Raw genomic sequence first — 13,097 nt, forward strand, 5'->3', positions numbered from 1 at the left:
ACCAGCAGTCTGAGGAAGTGATGGTTTGGGCTGATTCCGGTTTCTTCCCAAATGGTGTTTTCATCTCATTGCATGCCCCTGGCACAGGGTGCTGAGCCCCATGCCTGAAGGGTGGTGCTATCCCCCCATCCCAGCAGCTGTGCCCAAATCCCATCAGACCCTGATGCTGCCTTGCTGCAGGGTGCCCTCAGGAGCCCGGGTTTGCTGCAGCCAGAGTTCGGGAATAAGGACGGAAATGCTGCTCTGGGGTCAAGGGAAAATGCTGGATTTTTGATTTCTCGGGTCTCTATGAGTGTGGAGGCACCCAGGAGCAGAGAGCTGTGAGGGTCGGGCCCTGCTGACTGGACTGCATAGCAGAGCTCCTGTGTGTGATGTTGGGAAGTCTTTGCAGCACCTGCTGGTGCCAGTGACACCAGACCATGGCAGCTCCCCAGGACAGTTAGAGATGCCCAGCTGGGAACTCCCCGGGGTTTAACACCTGGGTTGTGCTGGTAGAGCAGCTCAGTGCTGCTTCCAGCTGAGCATCTGGCCAGGTGTGATGGTGCCTGGACACCCACATCTGGACTCTGCCTTCCTCTTGTGCACATCTGGTGGGTCAGGTCCTCTCCTGTCACCTCCTCGTGCTGGCAGGTCCCCCACGGGCAGGTCTGTGGTTGGGGTTTCCACATATCTCAACAATTTGCTGGTGGTTGATAGGGTGATAATGGAATTGTGGAATAGTTGGGGTTGGAAAGGACCTTAAAGGTCTCGTTCCACCCCCTACCACGGTCAGGGACACCTTCCACTAACCCAGGCTGCTCCAAACCCTGTCCAGCCTGGCCTGGGACACTTCCAGGGATCCAAGGGCAACCACAGCTGGAGGTTCCCACTGGTAAATGCAGTGCTGGGTGTGAGAGATGCATGAATAAAACCTCTCTGAGGTGTTTGGAATGGGGGAGAGATGTTTGGCTGGGCTGTATGGGGAGCTCTGCCCCCAAAAAGATTATTTTCTGTTGGAAGGAACCTACCATGATCACTGAGTCCAACTCATGCCTACCACATACAGCAGAATTTGTGCTGTGTTTAAAGCCAGCCATACCCAAAATCAGTTCTGTTGGGAATCCCAGAACACCCTGAGCTGGAAAGGCCCCACAAGGATCATTGAGTCCAACTCTTGGCCCTGCACAGAACAAACCCAAAATCCCAGTGTGTGCCATGGGAGCAGGATGCTGGTGAGCTCAGGGTGTGCCTCCCTCACACAGCAGTAATTAATGTCTGCTTTAAGCTCTCACCCATCACGTCCTCCCCTTCCCCCCGTGGCAGCCTGGAGTTAATATTGGAAAAGCCAGTTAAACAGTTAATGTTTAGGCCATGGTTATTAGGCTCTTGCACATTTCCAGCAAAGGGAGCCGAGTCGCATTTTAATGGGAAACTTTCATGCTCAGTCAAGTTGCAAAAATTTATTTGCGCCGAAGTAATTTTCTTTTAACAAGTTTTCACCCTAATTCCCTTCCCCAAAACCTGGATTTAATGGTATTTATATGGGAAATGGATTTATTAAGTTTTAATGATGCTATAACGTTGCCCTTATTTAATAGAAGGGGCACCCTGCAGGCAAGTGGCCAGCGGTGGTGGGCTGGGAGGGCTGGGTGCCACAGGGGCACCCAGGGGTGGGGAACCTGTGGCTTTGGGCTTGATTTAAAGTCACCATGGCTGAGAGTGGCAGTGCCAGCTTTGCTTCTCCCCTCTGGGCTGTGCATGATCTGTTGTCAGGCTGGAGTTTGGCATCCTCCTCATCCTCTGTGGTGTGATGTGATGCTCCCTGCGCCTGTCACTCCTGTCCCCAAGAGGAGCATGGCAAGGAGCCCTTGGCACTGTGGCTTTTGACTTTGTCAGTGGGGTGATGGGGACCTCAAGGGCCCTGCTGGCATCACTGCTTGGGGATGGAGCATTTGTGAGTGTCCCGTGGTTTATTTCAAGGAATTTTCTGTTGTCAGCGAGCAGCCATGGAGGAGAGCATGTCCTTAGCACTCCCACCCTGCTGGAGCATCCCTTCTTGGGGGGAACAGGATGAGACCCTCCCAAAGGCACTCCTGGCTGGTTAACCCATGGGCTGGCTCCTCTGGAGCAGGTGGAGGAATGTGCCTGTCCTGGGATGCTTTGGGGCGGGCTGGGAGAGTGACCCCACGGGGGAGCAGCAGGGAGGGGGGGCTGTCCCCGGCCCCCAGCCCCTATTAAAATGTTAGACACAGACCTCCAAGTCAAAAGGCAGGGCGACAGACGGCCCTTTCACAGGGCCTGCTGCTCCCCACAAAAGGGGGGTTTCCAGGGGAGGGGGGCAGGAATGCGGGCTGCGGCCGGAGGGCAGAGCCGCCACCATTGTCCCTGCTCCCTCGGCGAGGGCGTCATGTTGACACAGGGATTTCTGCCGGCAAAAGGTGTCGGAGGCAGAGGCTTCCCTCCCTCTCTCGCCGTTTCCTTGGTTAAACTCGGCAGCAGCAGAAATCCCGGGATACAGATCCCAGGAGTGACACCCCGTCTGCTCTCGGGGCCTTAAGCACATGGTTTCCAAGTGGGCGAGAGTTTTGTTGCTAATATCTATTTTTGGGAGTTTTGCTTGCAAAGGGAGAGCAGCAGTTCCATGGCTGTGAGGTTGAGGGGAGCTGGATCCATCCCTGCCTGGCTATTGCCACCTCTGCCCACTCCCCATCCCGCTGAAACATCCCCAGCAGGAATTTCTTTGGCTTTCGGTTGGCTTTGTGCCACGGGGCACCCGTGTGCTCTGCAAAACCCCCCTCTCCTCCTTGTTTATAAATATCAGGGCTAAATTTAGCTTGTTTAAACTTTTGGTGGCTGTTCAGATCCTAATCGTAGGTTTGAAGTTCAGGATCAGACGAGTGGGATGGTGGGGTCACGAGTGGGAGTTTTCCATATTTGGCTCTGGGGCAGCGTGGTGTTTAGCCAAAATTCGGTTTGAGGGGGAAAGGGGAAAAAAGAGGGAGTCCATCATCACTTAGTGAGGTGGTGACACTGGGGCTGTGTGTGTGGCAGAGCTCTGAGAGCACAGCAGAGTGAATTCAACCTGCATGGGCAGCAAGTGCTGGGTCCAGAGTGGGGAAATCCAGCAGTTACCCCAAAAGAGGTGGTGAGGGAAGAGTGACCTCAGGCAGTGCTGGGCTGGCAGGCAGCCTGGGAGGTAGAAATTCCTCATCTCCCCCAGATTCTGGCTTTTTCTTCTGCTGGCTTAAAGAAGAAAAGATTTTTAGAGGGCAAAAGCAGGGAGTACTTGCAGGGGGTGTTCTGAGATGCCACAGGGGCCGGGTGCTGTTCCAGTGTCTGATGGGCACTGTGGGTGCTCACTGGGGGACCTGCCCTACAAAAGTGACACAGGTGGGTGATGGGACCATGTGCCAGCCCCAGCCCAGGCTGTGTTCCCTGGGGACCCTCTGCTGGAAGCACATCCTTCGTGGTCACCCCATAAATGGGCTCCTGCAAGAGAAGGAGCAGGGGCCAGGGTGAGCAGAGTGAGCCGTGCTCCCACAAACAATGGGGCTGTGCAGCTTCACACCGGCAGAGGATATAAAAAACATCGACTGGGGAAAACAAATATTTCATAGCAGCCATTGTTGAGGGTGGGAATGAGGCAGAGTTTTGTCTTGGGCTCTTCCTTCGACATCTTTCATGTTTGTTGTGAATGAAGCTCCATTGAAAGGCAGCTCCTTCCCAGGTAGCCAGTTACCACCCGTGAATAGCCTGGCCACTCTGCTTAGTAATGGGATTATATTGTTTTTCATTACAATGGGAACTTTGATTCCCAAACTGTCCTGACTAATGTCTGCTTAAGAAACAAAGCCATTTTTTTTTTCCTTAGTAGGAGGAACAGGGCTCTAGCATTGTTTTTTCCCCACTCCTGTCCACGAGTATACCCAGCTTTGGGAATTCCTTTAGTTTCTCTCCAGATGAAAGTCTGGATCTTAAAATCTCAATTAGATGACTTGGGCTAGGTCAAAAATGAAATGGAACAAGAGAGAGAAAAAAAAAAACACATCAAAGACTTGGGATTGCAGTTTGCTTTTTTAATTAAACAAGAATGGAGATCTGCTCTTGCTTTATTAACCTGATGTCACTTGGAGTAACCTGCTGCTTTGCCAACCACCTCCCTGTGTGAAACTCTGCTTTTTTCCCAGGCTGGTGTCCCAGAGTGTTTAATAAAGCAGGACCTGGATGAGACTTCTTAAAAAACCACCACTTAGGTCTTGAGTTTTGGGTTTTGGTTCTGGGAGCTCCGTGGTGGCTGCTGGAGGTTTCTGTGGGGCTGTGCTGGCGCCGGGGCAGCTTTAGGGTGCATCAGCCAGTCGGGGTGCCCCACATGGGTGAGGGCAGCTCTGCCTTCGTGCCTTGGCTCTCCTGGCAGCTGTGGTGAAGCCTTTGGTTTGTTAACAGCCACACGTGCCAGGAACCACCGAGCCAAGCTGCAGGTGAGGTGTGGAGCCAGAGGGGGCTCAAGCAGCCCCCCAACCCCTGGCTGCCAAGGAACAGGGAGCATCCACAGCCCCATGTGTTCCAGGGAGGTCAGGGCAGCACCCAAAAGTATTCCTCATCCCCCTGCACCCGTTTCCTTCTGTGTGCTCCTGGTGATGCCAGGCGAGGTTGGGGCAGAGAGCAGGGTCCTGAGCTCTGATTCCCCAGCAGGATTGTTTTCCAGACCTCCCTGCCTTCCCCTGGCTCCAGAGTGTGCTCCAGTGTCAGCAGGATGTTTCCAAGGCAGGAAACCATCCTGGAGACCACAGTATGCACCTGCTGCTCCATGCATCACGGGAGGGATTCCTGGGGAGGCAGTGGAACAAGAATGAACGGAATAAGCTGGAGTAAGAAGCAGGTTTCTTCTCTCAGGGAGACATATCCCCAAGCACTGGCCTTTCCTCTGGTCAGATTGGAGCCAGGGGAGCTCAGAGCTCCCTGGGCTGGCAGTGAGCAAACGTGTCTTACGGGAAAGGGTGTAACTTCAGGAGAAAGCTGGGGTGTCACTGCCAGGCTGTGCCAGGCAGGGAGCCACTGGCACAACTGGAAAGGTGACTCTTGTGCGTGGCAGCCTGCTGGAAAGCAAGCTCCCTGCTGCCTGGGCTGTGCAGCTGCTGGGGTGCAGGGGAAGCTGTGGGGCAGGAGGCTGTGGTTCCCATTGTCAGCCCAGGGGCTGGGGTGCAGGGGAAGCTGTGGGGCAGGAGGCTGTGGTTCCCATTGTCAGCCCAGGGGCTGGGGTGCAGGGGAAGCTGTGGGGCAGGAGGCTGTGGTTCCCATTGTCAGCCCAGGGGCTGGGGTGCAGGGGAAGCTGTGGGGCAGGAGGCTGTGGTTCCCATTGTCAGCCCGGGGGTGACGGTTACCCCCAGAGGTGCAGGGCTGTGTCACTGCTCTGCACCTGGGAGCAGCCTGCACTGCCTCTAGGCTGTTCTGCAGCTAAGGGAGGCTCTCCTGCGGGTTGGTTCTCCTTCCCTCAGCTGTTGCCAGCAAACATGTGAAATCTGAGTGTCCTGCTCACGTTCGGCCACTTGCTTCGCTCCATGGGGTCCCGACCACGCTGGCACAGCCACCCACGGGTCACACAGCACATCTGCTGCTGCACAGGGCTCTGGGGGGGTGGAGATCCCAAGGGGGGACCCTCTGCACCACTCAAGGTCACAATTGTGCTTCTGAACCTTCTCTGTGCTGGGGTGGCTCTGCCTGAGACTCTGGGGCTCATCTGAGGTGGCTGTTCTGAGCCACAGGTACCACGGAGCAGAGAGTGGCATCCCCCAGCCCAGCCTGTCGGGGTGGGGGCCTCTCCCCATGCTGGGAGACCCTACACCCAGCACCAGGGAGTGTCCTGGTCCCATTAGTCTCAAGTGCCCCCAAAATGGTGCTCGAGTAAAGAGCTGAGCCTGCCCTGCTCAGCTTTCCCACGCTGCTCGTACCTTGGGGAAAACAACCACGGCCGTTTATGCTTCCAGCAGCTGAGGGTGAGGAAGAGGTTAGGTGATAGCAGAGCAGATAAGAGGCAGCCTGGATGTGGGGCCAGGGGCCAGGCTGGGGCTCCCCACCAGCCCCCTGTCCCCTCCTGCAGTGTGGGGCTGTCCCTTGAACCTCCCCCTCCAAAGGATGGGCATGGGGACAGCCCGTGCATGTGCTCCAGTTTACACCCGGTTTCCACTTTGCTTGTTGGGGTTTTTTTGTACATTTTAAGCCCAGAGTGAGTTTTACCTCCAGCCCTGCCACGGTCTCAGCATCCCTTGGGAGGACACGCTGTGGCCAGGCAGGAGGGCAGCGGGTGGTGTGAGCTGGGGGGTGATGCCACATCCAGGACATCCCCCGTGCAGCCCGCAGCCCTGAACACACCCTGGCCCTGGGCTGTGCATCCTGAATCTGAACAAAGCCCCCGTGCTGCCATGCGGGAACGCCTGGGTGTCATCTGTGCCGGCCGTGGCAGATGGCAGCTTAGTGCAGAGAGGAAAACATTAGTCTTGGGTCAGAGGTCACAGAAACATCTGCCTCGGGATGCTTTCAGTGCCCGCATTGCTGCGGAGGGACAAAACCTGTTGCTGGTGGCTTGGAGGAAAAGCCTTGAGCACCACGAGCGGGGACAGAGCCAACAAAGGGCTGGCAGCACCAGAGCCACACACAGGGAGCACCCAGAGCACAAACCACAGGCTGGGGGGCTGAGGTGGGCACCCCAGCTCTGCCACCTCTGCCAGAGGGGCTGGAAGCTGTGGCAGCGCAGCGAGCAGAGCTGTGGAGCAGAGCTGTGCCAGCAGCTGGCTCTGATACTCCTGCAGCTCATTCATGCTGTTGATTTTCTGATCTGAGCTCTCCTGGAACCCTGCTGGAATAGCTGCAGCGTTGAGCCTCTGGTTGTAACTCCTCAAGGATGTGCAGCAGACACAACAAATGCACGTGCCCGTGCTGAGCAGATCCAGATTTGGCCCAGGCTTGGTGCTGGGAGCAGAGTGGGAATTCAGGGCTGCTGTTGCTGTTCCCAGGCTGTCCCCAGGGACTGCTGTCTGACCTTGGACAAGGCCTTCTCCATCACCCTTCACACTGGCCATGAATCATGCAGATTTATGGCCGGCAGCTCGGTGCATTATTAATCGTGTCCCCCCTCACCACAGTTTGCACTTGGATGCTCATTCCGAGGGGCAAGACACATCCCAGCCTGGTGCTGTGGGAATCCAGCTCCCAGCCTCTGCCTGACCCCCAGAAACAAAAAAAAAAAGCCACTGGGATGGCCGGCAGCCCCAGACACCCGGGGGGTGTAAATCAGAGTGTTCACCCCTGCAAGGAGCACCCTCATCCACAGGGGTGGGACTGGCTGCTGTCCCCTGTCCTGCCTGCTCCCGTGGTGGAACACACCCCAGAAGTGTAGAGTTGGGAGATTTCCTGCTGCAGTGGTGCTGGGAGAGGGAGAATTGTGTGTTGGAGCAGGGCTTGGCCATCACTGGGATGGGGATGGGGATGCTGTCACCTTCCATCAGTGGCTAAAATGGAGCACTTGATGCCTCCTCAGCACGTTAATGAGTCAATGGAAACAGTGAGGGAGACACAGGGGTATTTTTAGCCATTCCTGCCTGGTTTGGGAACTGGGTGCTCGTCATTCCTGGAGCTGGGACTGTGACCACACTGGCCTAGCTGAGGCTTTCACAGAGGCTCCTCAGGACCCCAGGCAGCTTGGCCACATTTCACTGCCTCAAAGCTGCTTTCTAATGGCCCTCCTGAGCTGTTTTGATCCTGCAGCACCCGCCCTGTCCTCTGCCAACACGTATATCTGTAATTAAAGCCGAGCTTTAATGTCTCCTATGCTAATTTCCATGAGCTGCTTGGGGTTTGGTTTGGGTAGCCCTGGCTTGGGAAATGCCAAAGGAAAAACCACAGGGTGATCTTCACCTGGCTGAGCCTGCGGGGATGTCGCATCCTCCACGTCTGCTCACCTGGAATCCCTGACACCACCTCATGTTTTTTTAAAGAAAATAAAGCTCAGCTCCCTGGGCTGAGCTTTAGGAGAGGTTTTTAGTCCCTGGAGAAATAGGTGAGGTTGTAGCAAAGCTGGGAGTTGAACTTAGCTCTGCTGAATCCAGCCTTTCCAGACCTGGAAAAGTGGAAAAATAACTACAACTTGGGTTGCCCTGGTTCTTCACCTGGTTTTTGATCTCTTGCTTTGCATGCGAGACTTGTCTCCAGGCTTTCCTCTGCAGCCAGGACTCTGAATCTGCTGAGGTCGCTGGGCTTTGAAATGCAGCTCCAGTCTCTGTCTGTGGGTGAGCTCTGGGACTGTGAGGGGAGGGAACAGTGAAATTCATCCTGTGGCTTCATCCACAGCTGGGAATGTGCTCTCCCCTGCTTGTCCCAGACCTGCTGTTGCAGAGAGGGCAGGAACAGCCCCGTTCTCTGCTGGAGCATCTACAGAAGATGCAGGAGCGGTGTGGAATCCACCAGGTGTGAGGGAGGAGGATGTCCTGGGCACAAGGAAACCAAGATGACTTAGAAACCATGGAAGGATTTGGGAGGTTCCCCGTGCTGGGAGCTGTGTGTGCAGGTGGGGAGCTGCTGGGCACCTACAGAGGGTCTGTGCTGCACAGCCCCACGTGGAATGACAGAAACTCCTCCCTGGCTTAGAGCTGTGGCTGCTGGATTGGAAGGGTGCCTGTGCTGTGGTGCTTTTTTCCTGAAGATTTGCTGGGAATGCCCCTTTTGGGAGGAGAAATATGGAGCATGAGTGTACTCTGGACTTGATGGGCCACCTGTGCCCGTCTCAGCCCTTCCAGGCTGAACTCTTCCCTGCCATCTGCTGCACTCTCCTCCCTTCTGGAGCTGACTGTGGCCATAAATCAGCTCTTAACACAAACAAATAGAAATCAATTTTAAAATAATCTATGAACTCCATGAAACGTGAGGGGTTTCCTGAAGCACAAGCCTGGAAAGCCCCTGAGCAGCCCAGCCAGGTGTGAGGCAGCCCCCAGCCCGGGCACTGCCGCTGACCCCAGCCCACCCTGTGCCTTCAGGCAGGGCCTTCCCTGTCCCTCAGGCTTCTTCTTCCCATCACTAATTAACCTCCTGGCTAATAACCACGCCCAGATTCAGGCTGGGATTTACTTTGGTTTCCCATCCATGTGTTCAAACCCCCACTTGCCTGCGCTGGAATCTCAATCAGTCCGAAAATTAATTCGGTGGGAGGGCGCTGAGCTGTGTGCCCCTCTCCCCGACCTCACAGCGCAGGAACCCCAATTCCAGAGAGCCTTCCTGGCCTCCTGCCTTGGCCTGGGATGCCGAGCATCCCCTCGGGTCCCCCAGCATCCCCTCGGCTCCCCCAGCATCACCGTGTCCCTCTCCCTGGTGGCACCACCGCGCCCAGCACTTCCCGCGCTGCCACCGGACCTCTTTGTCCAGCATCATTTTTTTTTTTTCCCTCTCCTTATTCCCCTTTTTTTTTTTTTCTTTCCCTCCCACTGGACCCTCCGCTCTCCGCCATCCCCCGCCTAGCGCGGGGGGGATTGTTTTAAGAAAAAAAGCGTGTGCGCTGCGCTCAGGCGGGCGTTTTACCAGATGACTGCACAGCCCAGCGGCGTGCCTGTGCCTGCTCCTCTCGCTGTCGCTGCTGCCGTGCCCGGCCCCGCACAAAGAGCCCTTCTCAGGCGGCCCCAAGCTCCGCATTCCCCCGCGCAGCCACCCAGAAGCGCCGGCGCTCCGCGGCCGCGGCGCCCGGGGCTCGGAGCCGCCGGCGAGCCGGGCACGGTCCGCGGGCGCCGGCAGCTGCTGTGCCTCATTAGGATGCACACCTGCTCCCCGCCGCCCTTTGTGTGCCGAGCAGATGCCCTGATTTATTATTATACACATTTTCTTTTTCATTTGGCCTGGATAATGCCGTCTCATTAACTCAAAATGTCTCCGAATCCCGACAAATTCTCACACAATCCCCGACAATGAAATCAGAATTGGGTTAAAAAAAAAAAAAAAAAAAGAAAAAAAAAGGGGGGGAAGAAGAAAAAAAAAAAAAGTAGGAGGAGAGGGGGAGCGGGGCTGAAACGTGGTCTTGTCGCCGGCAAAGGGATGTGGCTCCGGGCTGGGGCGGCTGAGGGTGGGGTTTGCTGGTTGTGCTTCACCAGAGGAGCCCCACGGGCTTGCTTTGGGTGACTGCTGTGCTCTGCAGCACCCTCTGGGACCCCCTGCTCACCCCCTTGCCACAGGAGGCTCAGGAATGCGATGTCCCCCCAGATCTGATGGCAGCAGGTGTGAGCTGCTGGTGCCCTGAGCCTGACCTGCCACAGCGCCCTGGGGACCCCCGGTGCCCAGGTGCTGTCACCTTCCCCACCCACCACCTCCAGCTGGGGTTGCCTTACCCCCAGGCAGGGGGGTTTGTGCCTCATCCCTGGGATTTTTTTTTGTGTCAGGTGCTCAGCCTTGGTCTGTCCTCATCCCCCCTCCTCTGCAGAGTCCTGCCAGCCACACATCCTGCCCAGGCCCACCAGGATGGCTGGTGGGGTTTGCCCTCAGGGCATATCTCTGGTGCCAGCTCCAGTCCTGCTCCAGCCCAGGTGGCCAGTGATGACAGATGGTGAAGCTGGTGGTGGCATCAGGGGTTCTTTTCTCAGGGTCCCCACGCAGAGGGATGCAGCAGCCAGAGCCACTCACTCTCCTTGTGCAGGGTTTGGCTCTGGGGAAGCTCTCAGCTGACTTGGAGCAGCAGGAACTTGTCCCACCTGTTGCCAGCCAGTGCTGAGCCCCTGCTTAATTGTGTTTGAGTGATTTAGGACTGAGGGAGGATAAAAATAGCCCTGGTGCAGCAGAGACTCCAGCGTGGGCAGGAGCAGGCAGGGAGCAGGGCTGTCCCCATGCTGCCTGGCCCTGTGGATTTGGTGTGGGTATGGGGATGCTCCTCTTACCCTCACCATGTGTCCCTTGTGCCTCGATTCCCTCTTCAGCAGAGAGGGAAGGGAGAAGAATCTCCCTGCCATGAGACGCAGGATGTCAGCGCCGTAACTGCGGTTGTGCAAGTCAGCACAGGCCCCTCCACGGGGGACGCCTTTGTTCCCAGCACCTCTTTCATCCTCCCCTTCCCAGCCCGGAGCAGCCAGGGCCGAGCCTCGCCGCTGCCAAACCCGCCGTGCGGGGCTGGGCCGGTCCCCCGGGCGCACGGTGCCCTCGGGGCCGCTCGGTGCCACGCCGCTGACGGCGCGTCTCGCCCCTGCCAGGTGTAGCGGTGCCTACGTGGGCGAGCGGTGCCAGCTGCCCAACCCCTGCCTGAGCTCCCCCTGCAAGAACGCGGGCACCTGCACGGCGCTGGTGCGCGGCAGCACCGTGGATTACAGCTGCGCCTGCCGCCTGGGCTTCACCGACGAGCTGTGCCTGACGCCCCGCGACAACGTGTGCCTCAGCAACCCCTGCCGCAACGGCGGCACCTGCGACCTGCTGACGCTCAGCGAGTACAAGTGCCGCTGCCCGCCCGGCTGGTCAGGTGAGGGGTGGCACCTGGGGACGCGGCTGGGCTCGGCAGGGATGGATGGAGTGCCACAGGGGTGGTGAGGTGTCTCTGAGTTTGGCTTTGGGGAGGTGGGGAGGGTGGTCTGCCAAGCTGGTTGGGGGTGGGTGGATGGCAGCTGTGGGAATTGTGACCCCACTGCACAGGTACAACCAGATGCGGGTCTGCACCCTGGTGTAGATCACCGCCACCAAGAGCTGAGCTGCTGTTTGCATCCTCAGCCTCCCTCCTTGCCCTCCCCAGGCAAAACCTGCCAGCAGGCCGACCCCTGTGCCTCCAACCCCTGTGCCAACGGGGGCCAGTGCGTGCCCTTCGAAGCCCACTACATCTGCCGCTGCACCGCCGGCTTCCATGGCGCCAACTGCAAGCAGGACGTCAACGAGTGCAACATCTCCCCGCCCGTCTGCAAGAACGGGGGCAGCTGCACCAACGAGGTGGGCACCTACCAGTGCTCCTGCAAGCCGGCCTACACCGGGCAGAACTGCGAGCACCTCTACGTGCCCTGCAACCCCTCGCCCTGCCAGAACGGGGGCACCTGCCGCCAGATCGGGGACACCACCTACGACTGCACCTGCCTGCCAGGTAGGGAGGGGAAGGCATGGGGCAGCACCTTAGTCCACCCGAAATGAGTAGTGCCTGAATTTCCAGCAGGTTGTGAGGCTGGGAGGGACAGAACCCTCTGGCTGTGGGCTGGTTGTGCTGTGTGTGCTTTAGGGTAAACGTTGGGCAGCGATGCCTGAGGAGGAGAGTTCATCTGGGGGCTTTATATACTTTGTGTTTCACCAAAATAGCTCTTCCAAAACAACTGTTTGAGCAGAGGCCCCTGTGCGGATGCTCATATTCCAGAATAAGAGTGCCTTTTTCCGCTTTAGCTTAATCCACTTCCAGAATGGAATAATTAGCCCGGAATAGCTATTTTGGAAAGTTTCCGAGTGCTAATGGAGCTGGGGAAGGAAGACTCTCTCTGTGCTCGCTGCTGCTCCCTCCGGCAAACTCTGGAGCAGGCCAGCAGGATTGCAGCCTCTGGCATGGAGAGCTCCTGTGGAGGGGCCTGGTGGGCACTGTCCTGGGAGCTCAGCGCCCTGGAAGGGATCTTGGTACCCTGGAAAGGAGCTTGGCACCCTGCAAACCCTGGAGAAGAACAGCAGCTGAGAAAGGGCCTCCTGACCCCAGCAAGCCCTTTCACTTCTGCCCTCAGACTGTGAGTCTGCAGTGCAGTAAGGGCAGGGAAGGGACTGAGCAGCTTCACCCCATCCCTGGGTCAGCTGGAGAAATGAAACTGGAGTTTCAGCCCAGAGCCACGCTCAGACCAGGTTGTGTTTCCTGGGATGAGTGCTGTCCTCACCCGAGCCAGCCAGCTGTGGCAGATGTGGAGGGGAGGCACCAGCCCTGTCCCTGGGAAGGAAGCTGTGGGCAGCAGTGCCCGGCCTGAGGAGTCCCTTGTGGGGTTGGTTTGATCCTCTGGTCACCCATAGCCCAGCAGTGGCCAGAGTGGGATGAGGGTTGGGTGGTTTTCCCCTCTGCACCCTGGGCAGGGCTGGGCATTGCCATGGGGAGCTCCAGCCTCTCTCCCTGTAGCTCCTGCCCCATCTCTGCTGGGGATGTGGCATTAAGGTGA

General features: G+C 57.4%; 1 protein-coding gene across 2 annotated transcripts in view; it reads left to right on the forward strand.

The window, feature by feature from the left end:
• Window positions 1-13,097, forward strand: part of NOTCH1 (notch receptor 1) — a 41,943-nt gene that overhangs the window by 6,809 nt on the left and 22,037 nt on the right. For both annotated transcript variants that reach the window (XM_041483901.1, XM_041483902.1), the window contains exons 3-4: window positions 11,193-11,455; window positions 11,723-12,061. In XM_041483901.1, the coding sequence (XP_041339835.1) occupies window positions 11,193-11,455; window positions 11,723-12,061 (602 nt within the window). The remainder of the gene's footprint in view (window positions 1-11,192; window positions 11,456-11,722; window positions 12,062-13,097) is intronic.

This window comes from Pyrgilauda ruficollis, unplaced genomic scaffold (assembly GCF_017590135.1).
Source record: "Pyrgilauda ruficollis isolate IOZ18807 unplaced genomic scaffold, ASM1759013v1 scaffold62, whole genome shotgun sequence".
In the NCBI taxonomy this organism is placed as follows: domain Eukaryota; kingdom Metazoa; phylum Chordata; class Aves; order Passeriformes; family Passeridae; genus Pyrgilauda; species Pyrgilauda ruficollis.